Source organism: Anabrus simplex, chromosome X (assembly GCF_040414725.1).
Source record: "Anabrus simplex isolate iqAnaSimp1 chromosome X, ASM4041472v1, whole genome shotgun sequence".
Taxonomy (NCBI): domain Eukaryota; kingdom Metazoa; phylum Arthropoda; class Insecta; order Orthoptera; family Tettigoniidae; genus Anabrus; species Anabrus simplex.
In genome coordinates, this window is record NC_090279.1 from 196453182 (window position 1) to 196479056 (window position 25875).

Consider the following 25875-nt stretch of genomic DNA (forward strand, 5'->3'; position numbering starts at 1 on the left):
GTGCTGTATACTTTTATAGGGAAAATTTAACACCAACATCCTTACAGACCATGAACATTTTACACAAAGCATCATTGTATACAGTTTCCAACCCCGAAGTCCATCATTAATTGTACCACATTAAGTTTCCTGACAACCCTAAAGGTCTGCACAGAATTCATTGCCCTAAATAAAGGCCTCAAAGAATGTTTCATAGCTAAAAAATTTATTGTTCATAAGATAACTAGTCAAATTTTATTTTAGGTTTGCAATGGGTCAGAAATAGAAGTTTCATGGAAGATTTGTACAAAAAACAATGGATCACGAAACATGAAAAGTTAAAATTTGACTTAATTACTAGTAACCAAAATTTCTCTTGGACTCTTGTAGAACATGTTCAGCTTCATAAGGTGCATTAACAACAGATCTGATCATAACCAACCTTCCATACTCCAGTGGAACACTGATGTCTCTGTGACTAGTGCTAATGTGTTTAGAGATATCCATTTCCAGAAGATCACTTCTTCAGTCATAGTATGAGCCTTCATCTTGCTCTTCATTTCAATGTTGAATATTTGAAGGGTTTTTTGGGCTGCAACAGAGCAATACAGTGCCATTAGAACCAAAACGCACTAAATAAATACCCATTAACCTTGCAAACAAAAATCTCCTGCAAGTTTTATTTAAACATAATGGGAAGGACAAGTCATAACAGAAAGGTAGGAAAATGAAAGAACATACAATAGGATAATGACCTGTTGAGATACTTTTCTTTTGTGACTCCTGTTTTTCCAGTCTTACTACTTGCATTTACCCTTACTTTAGTCTTTACTTTTCCTGTCTATCCAGTTATATCCTACACTTCCCAAAAAGATTGAAGATCTGTCAAGACTGCCACCTCAACTACTGTTGATGCCTAAACTCCTCCTGATGAAGCTGGGAAGAAACAAGCTCTTCTGTAGCCGAGAACAAATGGGATTGACGATTAGAGCCCATCTACGTGAAGATCCACAAACGAGAGTTTCACAAACAGGAAAAGTCCTCTCAGTTTTAATTACTGCATTAATGGGGTGAAAGTTCCTTTTAGGGATCATTGTTAAGTACCTAGGTGTTAATATAAGGACAGATCTTCATTGGGGTCTTCACATGAATGGGATCGTGAATGGTTGCAAGTCCGGCCGCACGGTGAAGGGGGCAATGCGTCTGTCTGTCACCCGGCGGCCCCGGATTCGATTCCCGGCTGGGTAAGGGTTTAATTGTAACCATTAATATCCCTCGCTTGGGGACTGGGTGTGTGACTTCCTTAATCTTCCTTTCCTCACACACAACATTCCACACTACCGCCATTCCATTCCATTCCAATTACACGCAGGTTCATACAATATGGTAGCAGTAGGGGCAAAAGATCCACATGCGTCAACACCCTGAAAAAATACCTTTTTTTTCGAAGTGGTTATAAGGGTATTTAGGAGTTGCAAGGATGTAAGGGAGAGGGCATATAAGTCTCTTGGTAAGACCCCAACAAGAGGATGTTCCAGTGTAAGGGACCCTCACCAGGATTACTTGATTCAAGAACTGAAAAAAATCCAAAGAAAAGCAGCTTTTTTTTTTACAACCTGCTTTACGTTGCACCAACACAGATAGGTCTTATGATGAATATGGGAAGAAATTGGCCGTGGTCTTAAGGTACAGCACCAGCATTTGCCTGGGGTGAAAATGGGAAACCACGGAATATCATCTTCAGGGCTGTAGAGGGGCTGGAACCCATTATCTCCCACATGCAAGCTCACAGGAGCACACCCCTAACCGGATGGCCAACTCAGTCGGTGAAGCTCGATTCGTTCTGGGCGACTTCTGACAAAAGAATATTGTTACAACAAGTTGCAAAATTTGGGCTGGGAAGACTTGGGAGAAAGGAGACACTAGCTCCTTGACTAAATGGTATGTTGATAGAGATGTTGATTCCCATAGGGAATCAAAAATATTTGACCCGAATGTGTAAATTTATAATACCAATATAAACGGTCCGTTATTGGACATTGGTATGTTCCGAACTGTCAGTGGAGCGATGGCGTGGAATGACATTAACAGAAGAGTGAGTGGTGTCTTCAAAAGTAGGAAAGTTCACAATATGCACATAAAGTTGGAATGCGAGGAGAAATTGGGGCAAGTATTTGTTTATAGGAAGGGATGTTAGGGATTGGATTAACTTACCAAGGGAGATGTTCAATAAATTTCAAATTTCTTTGCAATTGTGTAAGAAAAGGCTGTGAAAACAACAGATAGGGCATCTGCCACTTGGGCAACAGCCCGAAAGGCAGATCAGTAGTGATTGATTTGGATATTGCCCATTTGTACATTTATGCCTGTCCTTGTCTCTTCTGCTCATTCCACCACAAATCAGATACTAAGTTTTATCTTAATGCATGTTCCTTTTCATATTCATTTTTCCATTATTATACGACTCCATATGTTTAATTTAAGTTGTTTTCTCTTATAGTGTTGCCCCATGAATGCAAGCAAGAACAGCTTCGATTTATATCAAAGGTGTTCTGAACAGGAGACTGCACCTTCGAGAGGGCAATGCATGTGCTACTATACAAGGGCACCCATACCCGGGGGAGGGGGGGGCAAGGTGGGGCCGCCGCCCCCCCCCCCCCCCTCTAGCTCTCAGGGAAAGGCAAAACTCTAGTGTAGTCATGCGTTTTCCTTTCAAGAAAATGACTTAAAAGTCAGTATTACGTAAATGCGGTAGTACAGTCCCCCACCAACAGGCAGGGTTTACCGTGGGTTATTCTACCGCAGAGTAGAAATCGCCATTTATCTTCCAAAATATTAAAATTACTACGTACCCCAGGTCTGGGCCCCCCTCTAGAAACTGTCATATGGGCGCCCATGCTACTACATAGCCTCGAATGCCACCAGATGCTACTCCTGACAGTAATCAACCGCTGTCAGTAGTCATGAGTATGATTGTGGCTTGACACACCTGCAAGTTTAAAATGATAGGAAGTCTGGAGCAGTATTAAGAGAAAGTTTTAGGTTCTGTCACAGTTACTAGACTTTACGGGTCACACGTAGGATCGCTTTGGCTGGCAACAGGTGGCGACCACTGCCAGGCTGGCCCTATACAAGGCCCACTGTAACTTGGTTTGTCAATAACTGGGGTTTTTTTTTTTTTAACTACTTGCTTATTTTTTTCAGTTTTTGCAAATATATTTGTCAGTTATCTCTATATCTAGGTTTTTTTAGAATCTATCAATATAACAACACTGTGCTTAACACAAACTATTTCAGTAGCTTTCTCAGTACTGAATATTTCAGCTTGCAAATTAAGTATTAGTATTAATCTGTTTATTAATTAATTAATCAATCATTCCATGACTGCTGTGCTGTAAGGTTAGTTACTTGAAATTAAGTATTTACGAATCAGTTTTGTATTTTCTATCCATCCAGTTACAGAACTATTTTATATGCAGTTTTATTTCTAAAACATTAATTTCCTTCAATCTAAAGGAAACTTGTGCTGTTAATAGATTATGATCTTATTCCATGTCTGCCCCTTGATTAGCAATTTGTTTTCACGTTATGTATGCCATTCCTGTGTATTTTGCCAAGGCTTAATAGGATGTAGTCTTATTTTTGACAATATGCTTTGTGTCATCTTGAGATATTTAGTCTTCTAGCAGGCAACTGTAACGAAGTATCAGAGATAAAGATATTCTCCTCTGTAAAATTCCACGAGTAAGTCAACTGTCAATACGATCACCCAATCAAAGTTCTTCAAAAATATCTAGCACTTCCTTTCTGAACTTTAGCATTATCGTCGCTCACAATTATAATTTCATGCTTACAGATATGAGATCCTAGATCTTTTACTTTAGAATAGAATCTATTAATCTCTGCATCAGACTTATCAGCCATTACATATATGTGAATTATGTTTCATGGTTCTGCCTTCAGCTGCATTAGCATTTCTTAATCAGAATAAGAGAGTACATTTAAGATATTTCTTTAATCGCTTGTCCACTATTATCCCTACTTTATTAGGTTGCTGATGCAACTCCCAGAGTAGCACATACATGAACCTTCTACATCTACCTCTCCCAAACCAGGCCAGTTAACTTCACCAATAAAAATAAAAACATTGAGTTTTAGTCTTTCCATTGCTTGAACTCGATTATACGTAGGCTGATCAACGAAGACAAACTGATTTTTTCCTGTAGCTTCCGTGATAGTTTCCTATCTGTAACAAATATTTGAAAAGAGCGGGTTTTTATGAAATAATGTCCATAGGCGGCAGCACTCTTGTATCAGCAGGTTGGTAGTAATGCTCTATTGCGTAGATGCTACGTGCATTTCGCATACCATAAAATGGAGGTGACGCACGAGGAGCAGTACAGCACAATCAAATTCTGTTTTCGTTTAAACCATTCAGCCACTTAAACTTATGAAAAGCTGAAGCAAGCGTACGGTTTAGATTCACTACCTCGTGCAACGGTGTTGATGTGGTTCAGGGACTTCAAAGAAGGCCGACTTGTCTGTGATAAGCAAGGTGGACTTGGTGTTTCGGCTTCTACTGTGACTGAAGTAAACCAACACAGCTGCTGTGATTGTCCGTGAGGATCGGCGGATAACATTACGTAACCTCGGTGAAGTGTTGAAAATTTCATATGGCAGTGTCTTTACGATTATGCACGATCATTTCCACATGACCCGAGTTTGTGCCCGTTGGGTGCCACATCTGTTGAACCCCCGAACAAAAGGCTGTGCGAATGGAGACAAGCCGTGAGGTGCTGCGTCTCTGCTGATGGAGGGGATGCATTTTTGATATCACATTGCAAAGAAACGACCAGAGTTTTCTCAGACTGTGTAGCAACTTCATGACAATGCATGACTTCATGTCTCGAATCAAGTCGTGCAGTTTCTCGCTCGATTCAACATTACCTGTGTACCACATCCACCTTATAGTCCTAATCTTGCACCCTGCGATTTTTTTTAACTCCCATCACTAAAGGCAAGGCTTAGGGGCATTTCATTTGAGAACTCTGAAGTAGTGCTCAAGGAAAGAGTCGATTCTCAAGGACCTGAGAAAGAATGGTCTGCAGCATGTGTTCAAGGACTGGCAGAGATGCTATAAAAAGTGCATTGAAGTAGGAGGGGAGTACTTTGAAAAAGTTCATACAAACATTGAAATGGAGTACTAAACATCTGCGGGGAAGAAAAAAAAACATAATAATCAGTCTGTCTTTGTTGATCAGTCCTCATAATTTACCAAGCATGCATGTACTTCTGATATTGCATCTTTAAGGTGTATCAGAAGGAGGTTTGGAGTCTTATTCCTTGACCATTTAAGGTGTGTAATGGACTAGGGGCCTATGTATTACCGTGGTTTTCTTGAGAAATTTAAGAGTGGTAGTGTCCCCTCGCAGTACTACAGCCATGATGGTTGTATACTAAATGAAACTTAATCAAAGTGCAGTAACTGTGTGTAGCGACCTCACAGTAGCGATAGTAGTAGTATTCTAAGAAAGCAGCCCATTTGACAAAACTACCATTACATCGGTCTGTTACCAGACATTTTGTTCAGACCAATTTTACTGTACAGGATATCCTATTCATAAGTTGGAAATAACATATGAAAGTAGTGAGAATAATTGCTGGTGCTACAGACGAGGAATGATTAAAAGGGAGGTCTTTGAATAAGAAAGGAAAATTTAAGAGCAAACCCTGATGAAGCTGTATGCATACACAGTAGTGGAGGGCATGCAAAGAAAATGTGGGAGGGTAAGTTATCTACGAGATTAGTGCACTGCCATGGAGAGCAAGAGACTAACATAGATGATTAGCATCTAAGGTTGCGAGTTGTGTAATGCTGACTTTAATATGGGGGGGGGGGGGGGAAGTGTGGCAAAATATCTAAGAAATTTTAGAGAGTAGATTCCAAAATTTCACTGCTAAAGATGTCCTGTACCATACTCGTATACAATAAATGCAAGGCTTTGACGAGAGCGACACTACGAACTACTGTGAAAGCAAGGTACCACAATGTATGTTATTCTCAGACTTAATACCCTCCAAGAATTCCAACCTAAACTATTCTATTTTTCACAAATTCTCTTTGTCACATTGCAAGGACACATTTGGTGGAATCTTTTAAGATGGGTGCTTGAAATTAAACACATCCAAAGAACACTACTACACATATTTCATAAAATTGTACGATCATATTTAGTAATGATCTGGATATATCTCTGTGTGTATACTGTAAACATTAGCCAGGTTTAAGTCTTGCTTCTCTTTCAATTTATGTAACTGGTGTTCTATGTAACTGCTGTGTGTGCATGTTTGAAAGTACTATCTTAATATTGTTGAAAATTAAATCTACAAGCTGTTTCCAGTCATTTGACCGGGTCAGAAATGAAATGAAGCCCCCCCTCTAGCAGCGAGGATAGGAATTGTGCCAGCTGCCGAAGCCTGTCGCACTCCTCTGGGACAATGATTAATGACAGATGAAATGAAATATGGATGAATTTTAACAGACCAAGTCGAAGCAATCCTAAGAAGTACCCTCTGTAACTAATCTCTTCAAACATTGACAGCATGCTTTCCAAACTGTGAACATACAAGTAATGAGAAAAATCAAGTCACATATGGAAAGATAAAAACATGAATAATAGGAACCCACAATAGGATAAACACTCACCATAAGAGAAACTATGACCAACCCCCCCCCCTCCCCCCCCCCCCACACACACACACACACACACACACACACACACAGCTCGGCAGCAGAAAAGAGAGTGGCAGGGGCCAGAAGATATTGATGTAGAACTGGGACAGAAGATTTGAAGACTGCTCCCTCATCCGATGCTTACCTGTGGTTATGTTTGTCCTATTAAGAGTTCCCTTTCAGGCTCCCATCTTTATATACAGGCACAACTTCAGGAATAGATTCCTCATATAGAGAGAAGGAAAAAGGAACGACAACGCCAAATTCAGAAATGCATAATTACAGACCGTTTAGTAACGTTAGTGTAATCCCATGCTCCCAACACTGTCGCAAAGAGAACATTTAAGTCCAGCTGAAACACACTGGTCACACAGGAAATTCTCAGCGACCTCCTCCAGCGTGGTTATGGCCTCCGCTCATCGTTGCACTTAATGCTGCACACAATCAAAAATACCCGGTATAGTGTATACTCTCGGCAGGCTGCTTCAACACTTGTACCGACTTTGTTCATCAGCAACATCAGTCTAGTACACAATAGAACACAGGTAACCAAGTTAGGAAGCTTAAGTCATAGTGGTGTCCAAGCAATCTGCACCCACCTCTACAGCACCAAGGTAAACATGAATTAAGGTGCCTGCAGGCAAGCTAATGTGTGGGAGCAGAACTTTTAAAAATAGTAAAGATCCTAACATGCAGATTAAGTTGAAATTAAAGAGGACAAATTTGGGCAAATATTCATATGATTAGGATTAAGGGACTGGAATAAATTGTAGAGAGGGGTCTTCAATATATTTCCAAGTTCTTTGAAAATGTTGTATGTTGGGCATTCAGCCCGAAGGCTGGTTTGATCCTCTGCAACTCCGCCAACAGCTGTCAAATAGCCTAGGCGTCACTGAAGAGGCGTATTAGGGAAATGAGGAGCGAGGTAGTTTCCCGTTGCTTTCCTCACCGAGCCAGCCGCTGCTATTAGATATCAGTCTGCCAAGCCCACTGAAATGCATGCACCAACCGACCCTTTGAGCAATATTTTCACACCATTCGTAACAGGGACTGGCTGCATAAGGAATGGTATTACCAGCATCACTCATACCTCAGTCACTTTCATATTGTCAAAGTCAAGGTGAGACAGACAGGTCAATGAAAGTAACAAATTTGATATAGCCCATACCAGAAGACAGTGCACTGTAAACACTACGTCTCGCCAGCAAAGGCATTCTTTGAAAATACTTAAGAAAATGGTACGCAAATAAGTGATGGGGAATCTGCCACCTGGGAGACTGCCCTACACGACTGAATTCACCTGTCTATGGGATGCTATAGTCAGCATCAACTCAAGTCCTAAGCGGTCCTTTTGTTACACCGGTAGGCAAGTGAAGAACTGAGGAAACTATCTTTCCGCATGTGAGCGATTCCCCTCTTTCCTCTTTATCAAGGTTCTCATCCTGAACCTGGCGGGTAACACAAACGGCTTTCATATAACATCGAAGAAACCGCTTAGGACTAGTTGACCGAGTATAGTGGCATGTAGTCCAAGTAATTAGGCACTTGTTCACAAGAAATTTGTATAGGTCTGTCCAGTAAGTCTGGAACAAAGTAACGTCCCAAGAAACAAAACAATGGTTTCCCAAATGTTAACGAAAAATTTAAGTTGGCAAGAAGACTGGAAAATTACATGGGAATTTGCGTTTGCCACACGAGCTAGTTATCAAAATTCTGGATTCCGTCCCTTATGAATGTCACCTCCTCTCTAAATAAAGCAACAACTCTGAAATTAGGCACTGTACCACACTGTTCCAGGAATTACTAAAAAGTTATACTTGCAGAATAATCTAGAAGAGTTCTTGCTTGTAAACACTGGAGACAATATAGATACAGGTGGTGTTCTCATAACAGGCTCCACATCATGTGCAGCACATTCCTCTGGTGGCTTAACCACATTGCGTCTATTCCAAGACTTTGCCCTACAGTCAAATGTCTTTCTGTTTGGCAATCTGCGCACTGGGTAGCATTCCAGACAAAGCTACATGCCTCCACAGCTTTACTATCTGCAGCACTATACATGTATAGAATGTTCCCTTTGCAGCAGATGACAATCCTTATTTTACTAACAGATAAACTATCTGATACAGCTACTAAAATGTAGCCGACAAGATGTAGTGCGTGTGCCTCAAGGTATTCAGGCCCACATCAACTATCTGAAACATTACGTGTGTAACAAATGTAGCACGTCGGCTATCTTACTACAGTAATCAGGACATATTTACATGCAATCAATAAGTAGAGCCATGCACGGATGCGGATATCAGTGGATATCTGCGAAGTTAGTCTCTTGGCGGATGCAAACTGTATGGCAGTGCCGATAATTTTACAGATAGTTTTTAAATAATCATTTCTAAATAAATTTCACTGAAGTATACTCTTGTTTGTATGGGAGAATAGCGATATACACACACACACACACACACACACACACACACACACACACACACACACACACACACACACAGAGTAAACCATCTGTGGATGCAGACCGCCGCGGTGTTCTCATTTACCAATAAAGATTGATTGGATGCTTTTATTCTTTCATTCATATAGTATTTATAATATACAATTGTTCAAGTCTTGACTGAATGGTCAGTGTTGAGGCCTCCACTTCAGGCTGCCCCCCCTCCCACAGGTTAGATTCCCAGCTAGGTCAGGTTTTTTAGTCTTATCCAATTAATTGTTATGGCTCAGGGACTGGGAGTTTTCCCCCCAGGGTAATTTTGTTGTAACTTCACCTTATTATCATTTGTAATGTTAAGCTAGTAGTAAGCTCAATCTATAGCACTGTAAGCTGTAGTGTTAAACACTGGAAATAGTTGAAGTTGTGTGTGAATTTGTATATGATTATGTTGGATTTAGAATGTTAAAACTAGTAGTATTTCTTGTAATATTTTCTTTCCATGGAATTGCTTGTACTCTTGTAGTGATCATTTTAGTGCAATTATATTTTAACTTCATTATTACACTACTGCAAGTGACCACTGCCAACAGGGTATCTCCCAATTGTGTTGCATTTGTTAATTTAAACTATTCCCTTCATATACGGAACATACAACAGGGATTATATCCCTACACTTAGGGTAGACATCAGGAAGGTCTTAAAACAGGGCCAAATCCATGTGTCATGTGCCGCTTCCCACAATCCCACAGCTGTCGGAAAAGCGGCAGAAGAAAAATTGTAATGTATACTAATATATGAAGAGTTGGGTATAACTCGGCAACAAATCAAAGACAGAAAAGAGAAGAGGATTTTGAAGAACAAAAGCATAAGTCTCAAACTAAAAGCAGTTGAACGGAAACAATATACTATATCGGACACACAAAGGGCTTCCAGGTCGGAGAGGATGAAAAAGTTCTGGGAGAAGAAGAAGAAATTAACTCAAATGTATTGATTTCAGTGCTCCAATGTGGGCGTAAAATATGTAAATAAATAATAATATGAAGAGGTAAACTTTGTAGGCAATGACTAATCTCAGGAACTACTGGACCAACTAAAAATTATTTTACTAATGTAAATAAACATTATCCCTGAGGGACATGGGCTACATTTTATTTTCAAAACAATTCGACCAGGGGGGAACGTCGGTGGGGAGGTACAAAAATAGGCTAATATAGGTGAAATATCGGACTTTCCAATAATATTTGTTTTACGTCCCACTAACAACTCTTATGGTTTTCGGAGACTCCATCGGACTTTCCACATAAGGACGAGACCAAGCTCATTGTAAGCCCTTTGACGCAAAGAACAAAACTAAACCCTACAGGCCTGAAAATCATGTTTTAAGGCCCTAAAACCAACTTATGAATATACATTACCACTGCTCTAAGAATCTGACAAAGAAATGAACTACTGTAACCAGGGCAACGTCAGCTCTAGGATTCTACAGCAGCGAGATTATGCATGTACCTTTGGGCATAGCAGCGAACCAGAATTGGTACACATATCGATGGCCTAGATTTAATACCTCGTATCTCATGAAGTTCTTCCTATCCATTATTTCCCTAAAGACTGGTTACGCCTCTCAGCCACACATGGATATGCAGTCCATCAGAACAATGTTCATTGCGTTCTTTATTCCTATGCCGATGTGTGAAGGAAAATTAACCTTACCGTACTGTACTATAGGTAAGTATGTTTGCGTGATGTATTTACCAACTCCTACAGTATAATTTTCATAAGGTTCATTCCTTTACTCGTTTGCATAGGAAAATAAACCCAAGGAACATTGTTCTGATGGACTTGCATACCCAAATGTGGCTGGAAGGCATGACCAGTCTTAAGGGAAATAATGGATAGGAAGAACTTAGCGCGATACGAGGTATTCAATCTAGGCCATCGATATGACTATCTGGAAAAAATATACTGTTGTGCAAGACACACATAAGACTTATTTGGCCAGGATGGAAAAGGGGATAAGTATAAAAATAATAGAAAATGATCTATAAAGATGAAGAATCCATTGTTTTTTGGGTCACTGAGGTGAATAGTCACACTCAAGATATATGTTAAGTCCAAGATCAGCCCTATTGGCAAGGTCGTGAGAAGGGGTGGAAAAGAATATGTCCAAAATTAGAGATTACGGATGAAAGTATGCATGTTCCAGCATAGCTTTCAACCAAATTTTGTACATGTACGACTTACCATGATTTTTTTTAAAACGATTGTGGTGGCAAGACACCTCTAGCACCCAGATAATGTCGAATCCATAGTTTAAGGTCCCCTGAGAGGTACTGTGACAATCTGGATGCCATTTAACCTGTTGACGAGTGCACCTAAGGACAGTGAAGAGAGTGCGCACGGCATCTGCCGTTTGGTCTCACGAAGGAGCACGGCATTTGTCGTTTTAGGCTAGTATGAAGAACTTAATTGCTTACTGACCTACCAGCCCACACTTGCCAATAAAGTAAGTAATGACAACTTGTGACATCAGACTCTCAACTCATTAGAACACTACAATTATTAAGTCCAAGATGGAAGCTACAGTGCACAAGCAAATTTTCTCCACAGTGAACCTAGTTATGGTGGACTGTTAGAGAAAGCACTAGGTTGACAACAGCTGCCCGGCCAGGTCATAGTCACGGCTTTCAATGGCAAAGGGTATGTGAAGAATCGAGGTCTCAGGAAGGTTAATGGACAGTGCATTGTGTGCGCGCGCGCGCATCGAGACAAATTGCTGACAATAGTGAAACAATACTAGTGATAACGCTGACTACACATTTTTTGCAATCAGTTTACGGAAAATTTGAACCTAAAATTTTGTGAGAATGGTTCAGTTTAAGACATACCAAGAAGTGGCAAGACTATCATTCTAACAATATAAACTTTATCATATCTGATATGATGTGCAGTGATTTTCTGGGACTCCACACACAGTTTTACCACTAATTCCAACTGTACCCCTACAGAATTTCCATGGTTTAAAAATGAGAAATCTCACATGACGAGCTGGCTAAATTGTGAATGGCCAAAGAGATTTATAAATCCACATGGACAGTTTTAAATGATATTCTTTATACGAGGCACGGTTTAATCAGACTATGTAAACTCTTAATCAACAAACTGGTATTCAAACAATCCCAAATCAACGAGAGAAATACTAAGACATTCCCAGAAAATTGTGTTGGGGATGTCAAATTACGAGAACAAATAAGGCTGATCTTTGTCGGTTCTTAGATAAGTTAATACACTTGCTGCTAAGAAGAATGCAAAGGAAACCTATTACCGTTCCTTCCAGTAGGACAACGCTATAGCGCATACATCATTCCAATGGCTTGGAATTCGTGGGCGGAAGAAAATTACCGAATGATTTAGCCACCATGATGAGTATTTTACTAGGAATTCTTTTTTCTACTGTTCTATTTGTGGTATGTGAACATAATTCAAAAACAATTTAATTTCACTTTGGCATTATGTGCAGTTTATTATGCACAAAACATTACATAATATCAAAGAGTTGCACTAAAATGGATTGAACTATCCCTTCAACTAAGACTAACATCCAGCAACTGTTACAATTGTGACAAATACACAAATTACGTTCTGTTTCCTTAGAAGTGCAAGTTCATACTACCAACATAAATGGTGTTACTATTGCTCTCTCCAGTGCTGAGCCACTGGAGAAATTTCCCCCTTTCAATGTGGCATATCGAGAGCTGTAAAACAACTTCGTTGCATAAAGGACCTACGATATCTTTGGTCATCAGCTTGAAGACCACGACCAACGATCCTACTGTACGAAGTTTTCATGCCCCGTGACTCCCCCAGAGATTTACGAGAAGTAAAAAGGTTGAGAATTTACATGAAGTTTCGTCAATCAATTCGTACAAATGTTTTTAAAAGAACTAACATCAAGGTCACCAGCCCTGTCATGGAACGTCTATGTGGCAATGCCTAAACTGAATACCCAATTAAATGCCGAGGGTACACACGTCACAGACTAATATATTTAATTTAATTTCACTTTTAATCAATACCCTGCAGTTTTTGTTCTCTAAGAACTGTCAAGTCCATCAGCATACATCTAAAATTTCCCTCCATTTCCATACTGTAATATTAACGTTAGTACCCACAAAACTGTAAAACAAACTACAGTAGATCCCTCAGGTCTCCACGGTACTCTCGGATGAAAGTGTTTAAATTCCTTCCTTACAGAATTAGAAATCAATTAGCTCTATACACACATTTAAGCCTTTTCTTACCTTCCTAAGGTCTCAAACTGCAACGCACCTAAATTTTTTGATTTTTTAAAATTTGAGAGTAATTTGTTAAACACTTTACTCTAGACCAATAAAAAACCAAATTGTCAGACAACACTAGAAATATTTTAGTCTCACCAGGACAATGTGAAGTGAAGGGGGAAAATACCACACAGTTAGGTTTTACCACATGGATTTTTAAATTGCTATGGATTTCAACCCATGTAACAACTATTTCACATACCAGTAAGTGTCTCCACTCCAGTAACTCCTTGAGAACCTCTTTCTGTTCCTGACAAAAAAGCAAACAGGTCAATCTGAAGAGCAGCTAACAGGAACATGCTCTTTTAAATTCTGACACATTTACAAAAAATGTCACTCAGTTGTTTTACTCAATCTTATTTTTCAATTGCATGTTCTATCATTCTTCATTAATGAGAATTGTTTGCTTCATACTTTTCCTTTTGCTGATTATGTATGTGGGAAAATCAATTTTAGATTATGCTTCTTGATGGGAGTGCTTCTGAAGCCACAGGTAGCTAAGGTCAAAGAGCAAGTCATAAATCGAAGTTCATTGACAACTACACCTGAAATACTGGGCTACAAACCAAGATAAGTTTAACCTAGGCTCAGGTAAACAGCAACCAAAGATAGTACTGTGATATGCATTACGAACATGAACAGAACAAGAGAGTGTAAACACACTAATTCATATTAACAAGAGGAGTCTATCAGCCTAGTGTGACGGACAGACTATCGAGATTTCACAATCTAGATGGGTACAAAAATGTATCAATTGTGAAATTATCTCGAACTTTAATTTTTGATATCATAAAAGTTTCCAATTTATCAAGTAATTTTTTTTATTTAATTTTAAAATTAAGTTTAACTCCCAATTTAGATTTTAACTATAAATCTTTTCATACCATTCGCCATCCCTATGGAAGTGTTAAAAAAAAAAGATTGCTCTAAACGCAATAATGAATACACGTGTGCGATTTCAACATACTTTGAGCACCTGAAGGAAAATAACTTCGCATGATTCTAGAGAAGTAGCATTTAATATACAGGGTGAACCAAAATTTGCGCACTCTGGCATCCTCACATGCCAGCAATAAAAAAAAAAGTCTCACAAAAGTTCGTCCTGCGAGTATATCCAGAAAAAAAAGTACGTGGCAATCTGGCAACACTAACCACATGTAGGGTAACTACCTCTGTCAGCACATATTGCTGTACAGTTGGTGCAGTGGATAGCAATTGCAGCAGGTCCTCTAGAAACCATTTGCACTTGCATACTACGATCTTATGGACGAACAATAGTTTTCATTGGTCAGCTTTGAAAGACTCCCATTCCACGTCGTGGGCATGAATTTATTTGCTGTTGACGATTAAGATGCCAGATACCATACCACCTGGACTACATTTATAAAATAAACATAGGCCTCAACCCAGGATCGACCCCTTAACCTCCTGCATGCTAACACAAAACTATCCACTACACCAACTATACAGCACGACTAATATGTGCTGACAGAGGTAGTTACCCTACATGTGGTTACAGTGTTGCCAGATTGCCACACTTCAACGTCCTTTCTCTGCCGGATATACTCTCAGGACGGACTTTTGTGCAAGACAGTTTTTTTATTGCTGGCATGTGCCGGAGTCTCGCTGCGACGCCCGAGTGCGCAAATTTCGGTTCACCCTGTAGTGCTAAAAAGCATTCCTAAGAGGCATGTCATGTTAGAATTTTTTTTAAAAAAATTAGAATATATGAGACATTGTAAGGAAATACAAAAACCAAAAGAAAGGGAAAGGAATGTTCATTGACTACTACAACCTGTGCACCTCGAATTATAGAGCCAATGCCTTCACCACTAAGCTATGGGAATGCTTCACTAAATGTTTGCTTATAGTGGCTTAAAACTGCTGCTACAAAATCTAAATCCTAAAAATTGAAAAATTAAAAGCTCATGAGGGAATTTCCAATCAGAAATTGAATTTTTACCCAGGTAAATAAGTCTTGTCAAAGCTCAACAAAATCCGTGTCTGCCACACGCTAGACTTCACGTTGGAAAAGTATTTCCTGCAACAACTGTATTGTCAGAATTTGAACTAAATTTAAAGAAAAGTAACTGAAATATTTCTCGATGTCTTCACTTTTGAGGTCTCTTTCATGTCTCAGACCTTGTCTGAACATGGATTTGGAGGTAAAAAGTTCTGCCTAGAGATTAACGAAGCCTTTTAGACTATTAAACCAACCAGAATGAGATTGTATTGTACTATGGACTAGTACGAACTACGATCAGAAGGCACATATACATTACAAAGTGACAATTCTATAACACCCCTTTTCCTGGATTTTGGGTTTGATTAATTTTGCCAGAATTACTTGGCATCTCTTCTTGCTACAGATTACTGCATTCTCAACCATATAAGCAGGAGTATTTTCTAAAGATCTCACAAACGCAATTCAGCTGTTCTAACCACCCCAGCACCTTCTATTTCATATTTTTCTTACTGTTGACTTGGCACTCAATCTTTCTTTCGAACAGATTGAGAATTACATCGACTGATTTTATTTAGGTATTCTTCACAACAGGACAAAAATATGAACAACTTATGTTACATTCTGACGGATACCTTCACGGTCTGAGTTTATGTCTTAAGAACTGTGGAAAACTGAATCCTGCACTGTCTTCTCAGAAATAAACCATAACTGTTTATATGCCAGTGCAGTTGCTCTATTGAAAGATTAGTCAACAGCTTGCTATGTACCACTGTATTTAAAATTATATTTTCATAATTAATTGAACAAAGAACTAGGTTATCAGAGCCTGGATTTCCATGCAAATCTGTATTTTTAAATAAGCTTGTAACACTTCTCAAACTTTGCAAATATTCGTTTTATGGCTTAACGATTCCAGATAACTATTCTTTTTCCATGCATATTTGCATGTTTTGGCCTTTTTAGGAGAAAATTCATGCATAATGCATAATTTGAAGTTTTTGGAAGTAACAGCAAATATTTGGAAATTTATATTGCATAACATGACTTCTTGTGACTGGCACATATATATTGTTAACTTACATAATAGTGCCTTTTATGAATGTTGGTGTGCAGAATTTGGTATCATCTTTCCACTTTATACAGTATGTCTATTACTGAGAGACAGAATGTATTTCTGGCATCCTATCTGACAACCAAAGTTAGTACATACAGCAGAGGACCTATAATCCAATTAATTAAGCACTTTCTTATCTGTTGCTTGAGTAAACATTGAGTCCCCGCGTCGACCTCGATGATTCTTAGGAATAAGGTGTCCCCAGTTATACGTTGCTATAAACAACTTCAAATTGTGCATTACTCATCGACGGCTTATTTGTTCTAATCTCTTTTAATCATGACGCTGCGTTACTGAGACAGCAGCTTAGAAACCTAGGTTTTGCACAGAACCCTCTTATGTTGTTATCCTGGAATTTTCTACCTGGAACTCTCACTTGTCACATGTCTGTTATTGCAGCAGACAATCGTTACCAGTTATTGAGGACATTCAAAAGTGTCTGCAATCATCGCACGGAGAAGTAGCTGCATCAGCTAGAGATACTTTAGGTCGAACGAAGTGGTCCACGTTCAAATCCTGACTTTGAATTCGTCAGGCTTATATAAGTGATTGTGGTAAAAATGCAAAAGTACAATTTGACCTCAATTTGTCCCAAATGCTTTCATTTAAGTGTGCACCTGTCACTTATTGTGACGTAGAAAGATCATTTTCGGTGTTTACGGATATGCTGACAGATACACGGATGAGCTTAAATTAAGAGGATTGGGAAAAATTACAGTGGTTGTACAATGTTCCAAAAGAATTTTGATGGTGCATATTTTCCAGTTTATTGTGCACGTTTTCCCATATTATAGTGCATGGAAATCCGGGCTCGAGTCATCAGACTTTTAAACAGGAAGGGAATATCATATGTAAATAACCAGTGATTATGAAAGGCAAAGAAACTGAATCAAGATGAGAATGATAGAACAACGAATATAAACTAGGAAAGGGACAGAAAGTGGGGACAGATATCACTCGCAGCAAGTCGATTTCAACATTCCCCTTTACTCTGCCAGATGGTAGAGAAGATCTGTTGGGTGATCTATACATAGTTCAGAGTTTTAATTAACTTTGTCAGTCAACACTAGATCTCTCCCAAAATATTTTACATTTCAACATCATACGTCATGGAGTCCCAAACGGACTTTTCTGCACTTCAAAAATCGCACTACCTGTCCCAGGTTTGAACCCTTGCTACTTTAGTCAGAATTGGAGAGAACTGTCACTAGGAAAATTGAAGACTGCTAGGAAAGAATAACTTCGTCACATGGATAATTCCAAACCTGCAGATCATGTGGCTTTGAATGTCTGCCAATGTTAACAGCTGCAGCATTTGGTAAACTGATCACCCAATTCCTATAACCATAATTCAAAAGGAATATTGGTACATTAAATGCTGGATGAGTTGGTTTGAATCAGTAAAAGAAACGATTAGTAGATTGAGAGCAGGATTACAGCCAAAAGCTTCCAACATTTACCAATATACATTAAGAATGTTGAAGGAAAAATCAGAAGGTAAGCATAAAACCAGCAAGGTATTAAATCAAATAGGTATTCCCATATTTAGTGCACCATTTTTGTCCTGAATTTAAACTTTGTATCTCTTCAACATTTAAGATTTCAATTGTACGTTTTTCCTTCAAATCAGAGCACAGAACATCTATTAACAGTAATGTAAGATGCAAAACAACCTAAATTTAACTGAACACCAAGATCTTCAACAACATATATTTCTACTGAAAATATCTGTAGACCTACCCACATGATATCCCAGCCAAAAGTTATCTTAAGGTACTTATATATCTACAAAAGCTACACTACAGTTACCTTCAACACCAGCCTTGCCTTTTAGGGCGATCACTTTGCTGGCAGGGTTCATGATGGCCGAGTCTGCAGAGATAGGACGTCTGATTGGGTTGGTGGGGTCTGCCATGTCTATAATAACCACCTGTGCTGTTTCACCCACTTTCTCGCGTACGCAGATGAATTTGTCAGATTCCATGGTCAGCGTGTTGAAACTCACGCTGGCCTGATTGATGCCTACATTTGTGAGCTGTGGAAAAAAAAAACACATGTGAGCAATAACTGACTAATCTTTACACATATGTTCTTAAGTTGACCAAAATATTTCAAATATTTTTACAATAATATTGGAAGAAAAATTTAAAATGCATCCAGTGCACAAACTAGACAGCTCCAAATTAATAAGTTTACACAAGAGACAAAAACATGATTACACTCGTAAAGAGTAATATGCAATAGCTAGAAACAATAGTATAATACATAAAGGATTTTTTTCTTGCTTCTCTTCTAATGGCTATGATAGTTAAGGGATCTCGAGTCGATAGCATCCAACACCGTTAGTTTACTCAAATCCCATAAATGGAAAACATTTTTATCTTCAGAATGTTGGCCAGGACTGTAGGAGCAGTGGCAATACACAATTTCTAATCTAGTAATTACATTTAAAACATCGTGGGTTCAATTCCAAACATCTCCGTAGTGTTGACATGGAGAGACAGTAAATACAAGACTTGATTTGTCCACTGGATGGGGACAAACCGTTGAGCAGACCCTTTTGTGTTTTTGACAGGAGTAGGCTATGTGCTAACACAGTTTCATCCCCCCCCCCCTCCGCCTTAACCAGGTGTACAGGTCACCCAAGGACGTCAACTAGAAATACCTGCGCTGGACGTCCGCAGAAGCCACACATCACCCATCCCACTTTACTCCTGAGAGATTATGCATAGAGTTCCCTCGCTGGAGCCATTGTGTTTCTTCTCGGAACAGAAGATTTTTATTACAAAAAAATACAGCAACTGGCACTTTTTAACGTAGGCATTTAAGCTTTGTAGAAGACTTCCGGCAAGACTAAATATTGTTACAATGAAGCAAAATTTTTATGTGCAATATGAGTCAATAAAAAGCTGTCATTACTCAGCATCAACTGGTTACATCAGTCTCAGTTGAAACTAACTAAAGTCATCACAAACAGTCTGGTTTAATGTATTCTGATACTATATCTTTAACATACATAGCCTACAAGCAAACAGTAACGTAATTTGGTTTGACGCGTTCACATTGATCCAGCAGTTTTGACTAAAGGTCGCGAAAATTGTCACCATTATTTCCATGAGCAGAATTTGAAGGGTGATTGCAAGAAGGTGTTACCATGAAGTTTACAAGCAGCAGAATGCTGGGAAGTCTTGTGATAGTACATATATCACACCCACGAATTTTATGTACAAGTTAAGAAATATTATTGTCAGTATTCGATTTTTTATTATTATTATTATTATTATCATCATCAATATTATTATCAGTATTTAATTTGTATATTTTGCCATTTATATTGGTAAGCTGGAAGATATCCACATATGTAGGTATGAGTAATTTTGTTTTGCACGAGTGGGAAAACATTGCTTTAATAACTCTGGTAATTTGGTTGAGTCATGTGGCTACCCCAGTGTTTGTTGTGATGTACTTGTGTCGGGAAATTCATGAGTCATGTATATATCCCAGCCTGATTAGATGAGCTTGTTGTATTAGGAAAGTTTGGTGACTCATGGAATATACCCCAGAGTTTGTTATTGTCTTGGGAGGAATAAGTAGTTGAGGGCTTTGTCTTGACTAGAGATCACTCATGATTGGTGGGCAAGCACCAATCCAGACGTATCATCTGAGAGGAGGGGGATGTTGTCTATAAAGGTTGATCAAACGGCGGCAACCAGGGACATTGTAATGGTGATTGTAAAGGAACGAGAAGGAAGATAACTACAACCAGTGACATTGTAATGTAACTACTACTACTACAAGCAGTAACACTGTACTGAACGGGAAGGAAGTGGTGCTGATACACGGTACTGGAGTGGCACGGCTGCAATGGACTGGACTTCAAACGTTCGTGGAGCGTAGTCTTGTTATGTTCGTGGAAAGTGACTGATTGTGGAGAGTGCTTGCGCATTAAGTAGTGTAGCACTTGTGGCGGCCTAGCTTTATATGTTGGTGAAAGCTATCTCAGACTTTCCATAATTTATGTTGAGGATCGACAGACGTGTGTATATATCTTTACAACAAGTGTTAAAATACATGAACACAGTAGTACAAGGTACAGTATCTGTGTGATGTGATAACTGCCGATTATGAGAATCGGTTAAGTCGAATTGATATAGAGACAGTGAAGGGTATTTATCTTCATACATGTACATTGTTCATCGGACTATCTACAAATGGTAGCTTAGTTCTCGCTTTCGTTTTCCCATGATTTTCATTATTGTTGTTGTAAATATGGAGTCTTCCAGCAATATTTTATGTGTGTATTATATGTATAATGTTGTATATTGATGAGGTGCTCATGCACGGAATTTGTTAAGAATATAGTTAGCTATTTTAGAATCAGTGTTATTGATGAACCTAGGTGCAGTTCCTACCTAATTAGTCGTTTTCAGGAGGTTAGGTAAGGCCTGCAGCAGATGTACCAGTACGCAGCATTATGTACACGCCCTGGAGGTTAGGTAAGGCCTGCAGCAGATGTACCAGTACGCAGCATTATGTACACGCCCTGGGATATACAGTTTATCATGCTCTTATCTAAATTCGAGGGATCCATTCTGGTGAACTCTGGCGCCCATACTACGGACATTTCAATTAATTATGCTTATTAATTTTATTAAGTTTGAGTAATTTGATTTATATATTTTTATTCATGATTTTATTTATTATTATCATCATCAAAAAGTTACAGTCTTAATATCTAGTACTCTAGGGAGTTACGCAATAAGTAAATTTGAAAAATAGTAGGCCTAAAATTATTTTGGTTACTCTTGATTAACAATCGCAGGCCTTCATATGGACGAAAAGTTAGAAAATTAAGTTATGAAACTTTCAGGTATTGAAGTATAGATTTTAACTTTCCATAACGAGAACGTCATACAGGAACATAAATAATGCGAGTTACTCGTTGTCGAGACTGATCAAACTATCTCAGAACTGATCCAGCACAAAACTCAGATCTGCGGAAGTACATCACCAAGAAAAAAATATGAGTGGACAGACAGAAGACCCTCCCACCCTCTCAAGGTTATAACGAAAACGATGTATCCAGCCTAACGGCAATACACATACATCTCCACAGTATATGCGTATGGTCAGTCTCTAAGCTTCGTCGAGAACCAAGAACGTCCACCAGTGGCGATTATTCCGTATGTGATGCGAAGATCAGCCTTCATTTAATTTTTTAACATTGATGTTTATTGGGTTCATTGCAACAATGTGATGAAATTACGAACCAACTGTATTGAAAAGCGCTCAAAAAGAGCTGGCGGCATTATTAAAAAAGAAATTAGCTTGTCTTGTCCTCTGCGTTGATGCATGTAAGCGGGAAAGTGCGGGTACAGGACTGCACGTCCGACACCTTATATTTTCCCAGTTTTTAAGAAAGTGCGTGAAGAAAAATTGCATGTATTTCGTGTGCGTTAGTGTGATAAATATAGGTTGTAATGCAAGTACATCAAGACGTGCTGAAAATACGAAAAATAACTATGACAGATTGAAGAATGAAAAAAAGCTACTGAAAAGGAACTAATTTTTGAAGGGCGATCTACATCGTCGATATGCATTCTCATTCAGTTTAGTAAAACGTGCGGCAAAACAAGGTTTTTGTTTGTTTCAAACAAAAGAAAGTGAACTGTTCTGTTAGCCATGTTTGTTCAAACTAAAACAACTAACAATGAAGGTGTGGGGGATTCAACTAATTTACTGCGTAAGCGTCGTCAAGAAAGAAACATTGCTGCTTCAATTTCGTTAAGAGTGAAATGAGAGTTGTGTATGATTTTATTTTTGTGTGTACACAAGGCTCCATCTTAAAAACCTAGGAGTCGCACTGGCCTCCACAAGCCTTCATCCGTAGCCAATACGTTGAAGTCTACTGGTTCTATGCTTCGTGCCCAAAACGCATTTCTAATTCCAAGTCGAGCCAATGTCTAGCAAGATTTTAAATAGCTATTCGCGTTAATTTTTCAGACGTCCAACATGTTTGGAACGGAACCAGGTAAAGACAATTTTGAACTCCCCCCGCCCCCGCTTTTTTTTTTTTTTTTTTTTTTCATTAAAAGCAAGATGCGTGGCGTGTAAAGTACGGAGTTCTAATCCGCAGGCCCTGGGTGAAATGCGCAGCCGGGTAAGGGAATGTTTACGTAGAACTGAAGGCTGGATCTACGTCCATTCAGGTTTCGTAAGAATTGAGCTACCTGAGGGTGTGATATTGGCCCTAGTCTAGGAGACCGAGATGATTCGTTGCGTTGGGCTAATCACACGTCACCTCATAATCGCAGTTCTTCGGGGTGAGCAGCGGTCACTTTGTAGGCGAAGCTGAATCAGGGCAGTGGTGCCTACGGGTCATTGGTTTTAGATAAATCGCTTTCTTCTTTCTTCCATTCAGAAAGACGAAAGAGCAGGTAGACCCGGAATCTAACTCGGAACCACGAGGCCAGCAATTCCGACGTTCTTTTATACAGCACTTCTAGAACAGGAATACTACAGACTATAAAGAATAAACGAATGAGCCTTCGGTAAAGTGATCTATGTTCGCCATCTTCTCATATTACCAAACATGGTTAACTACTACAGGTACGTCGCGATTTAATTCAAGCACTTTCTAAAACAAGCAACAGATCCCTGAGACACGCGGCTTAAATGTCTAGTCTGACCAGACAGCCATGAGGACCATTGCTTGATGGTACAATTAATTAACGACACCAATTTGTCAATCGAAACCTTTTAAGAGCAGGAGCACACGGGCCCGGTGATGTTGCTCTCCCTCCAACACTCAGTGTTAAGTCTAGACAAGCAACAGATCTCAGAACAATGCCCCATGACAGAATCACAACTTGGAGTTTCTGATGATGGTAATTGTTTGAAGGGACCCTGACTGCTAGGTCATCGGCTTCTAATGGTTTAAGGAGCAACGAAATGGAACTAGTTAAATCTTCAAAATGAATCCACTCACTGGAATATAAAAGTAATGATGAAAAAATGGCGATGACTCAGTGGATCCAATTTACACGTCTTATTTTCTTCTTTTTAGTTTGTTTTACGTCGCACCGACACAGATAGGTTTATGGCGACGATGGGGTAGAGGTGTTTAGGAGTGGGAAGCCCGTGGCCTTAAGGTACAGCCCCAGCATGTACCTGGTGTGAAAATGGGAAACTACGAAAACCCCATCTTCAGGGCTGCCGACAGTGGGGCTTGAACCCACTATCTCCCGGATGCAAGCTCACAGCTGCGCGCCTCTAACCGCACGGCCAAGTTATTTTCCGAGATGATGCTTGTCCAAAGGATCCAAAATCCAGGTCATTGGCCCCTCAATAGTACTGCACTAATAACCTCACTTAGTGGAACTAATTATAGGCAGTACTAATATAGTTGGGGATAAAACATGACGACCTCAGTTCTTGGAAGCCAGCTGTAAATCCCACCCTACAGAGTTAATGAGCTCCATGTGATCCTTGCTTGGTATGGAGAGGTTGCCAAACCAATCTTCAGTCTTGACTTTCTTCATGCCGAATGCAGTGCAGTGACCTAGCGAGTATTATTAATAGTAAGATATGAAATAACATATTTGTAATGTTTATAACTTATCAGTTTAGCGCAAGAGCAATAATATGTCTATTCTTCCGGCCGTGGGTAAATCAAGAATCACAGTGTAACGAAGCGGAATTAAATCAGCTGTCTGGACCTCCTTCACCAAGAACTCCAACTAAAAATGAGAAAAATGCGATTGGCTGAGGTGTTAAATTACGAAAACAAACCGTGATGTTGGCGAGGAACATCAAGTTTCTTACGAGTTGTTTTAGGAAATGGCGGTGTTACAACGGGTAAAAAAAGTTTAATTTAGCATCGGAAGCGACCAGAATCTGTGTTACTACGGCGAAAAAATAGTTAAAAATCAGTGATGTGAATACCTATGTAACCCCCACTAATAAGGAAGTTCAGAAGTAGTAGTAGTAGTAGTAGTATAATTATGTTTTAACATTAATTTATGATCACACTAAAGTGACCATTGCCACCTGTTCCCAATTGCGATGTGTTTGTTATTAATAAGTTTTTCTGGGGACCCACACGTCAAATTAAATGTATGTTTTTCCTTTTACAAATATTTATGGATAATAAAGTAAAATAAAGTAAATAATAATCCGACCTATTGGAAGAGTTTTATAGTTCGCAAAACACTAAAATGGGAATTAACGCCTTAAAGTGTATTGATTTCCCTTAACCGTCAGCGAGGTTACCGTCTGGGCCACCGAGGAGCCAATAATTATACTAATTATGGATAGTTAATAATTCAGTTGTCTCTTTTAGTATGAATACATTATTTTCACTTTCCAAAATGGTTTACTTTACAAACTGTGCAGCCTACTGGTGGGATAAAATTAGGTAATTTGAACATTCATTCTGTTAATTATATAATAGCAACAACAGGAAATTATATTATTCATGTAGCCATTTCCATGTTCCGGCATTTTCGTGGAATGGAAAACAAATCATTTCAAGAACAACCGGTGAGATTTGAATCCACAGCATCTCCCGACTTCAGGTCGCACTATCACTGAGGTAGTCCAGTTTTATGGGTCCTTTAAGCCTGCCTAATATTCAGGGGTCTCTTTTAGTTACCTCACAACCTACTCCTACTACTACTACTACTACTACTACTACTACTACTAATTCAGTTTACATCGATATGACAAATTCCTTAAAAATGTTTTATTCCTGCTCTGGCTCGTTTGGTGCTAATGAGATAGACGATTTGGCAACTCTGACGACAGACGTAGGAAAACCTATTAGCCCCTAATAGATACCGGACTGCCGCTAGAGGGTAGTGGTGTGAAGCGAGATCGTCATGTTTTGTTCCCAACTATAACTGGTAAAGCGGAACCAAGGTGTTCCTCGCTTAGTGGAACTAATTACAGGCAAAGTCCAGACATGTGATGTTTCTCACATAATGGTACTAAACACACACTGTAAACCCATAGTGACCCGCCCACGATGATAGTAATCAGTTCACAGACCCATAGTGTTCCTCACGTAAAGATACTAATCACAAGGAGTTCTAATTCAATCATCTCTTGGTCGCCCCTTTTACTCGCTTCTTTGCTGTATGTATAGTCATCGGCCCGAAGGCTGGTTGGATCCTCAAAATTGAGAAATTCATCTCCAATTGTTGACTACAGGTCAACAATGCAATCGAGTCACAGAGCCTAAGTCATAAACCAATAAGATATGTCACAGTGAAACAATGCTGATAGGATATTCAAACTATA

At 39.1% G+C, this 25875-nt stretch overlaps 1 protein-coding gene across 1 annotated transcript in view; it reads right to left on the reverse strand.

Moving 5' to 3' along the window:
- Chc (clathrin heavy chain) overlaps positions 1–25875 on the reverse strand; it is a 220236-nt gene that overhangs the window by 101212 nt on the left and 93149 nt on the right. Inside the window, exons 2-3 of the mRNA XM_067158911.2 lie at positions 18385–18610; positions 422–571 (exon numbers count right to left, since the gene is read on the reverse strand). Of these exons, the coding sequence (XP_067015012.1) occupies positions 422–571; positions 18385–18610 (376 nt within the window). The remainder of the gene's footprint in view (positions 1–421; positions 572–18384; positions 18611–25875) is intronic.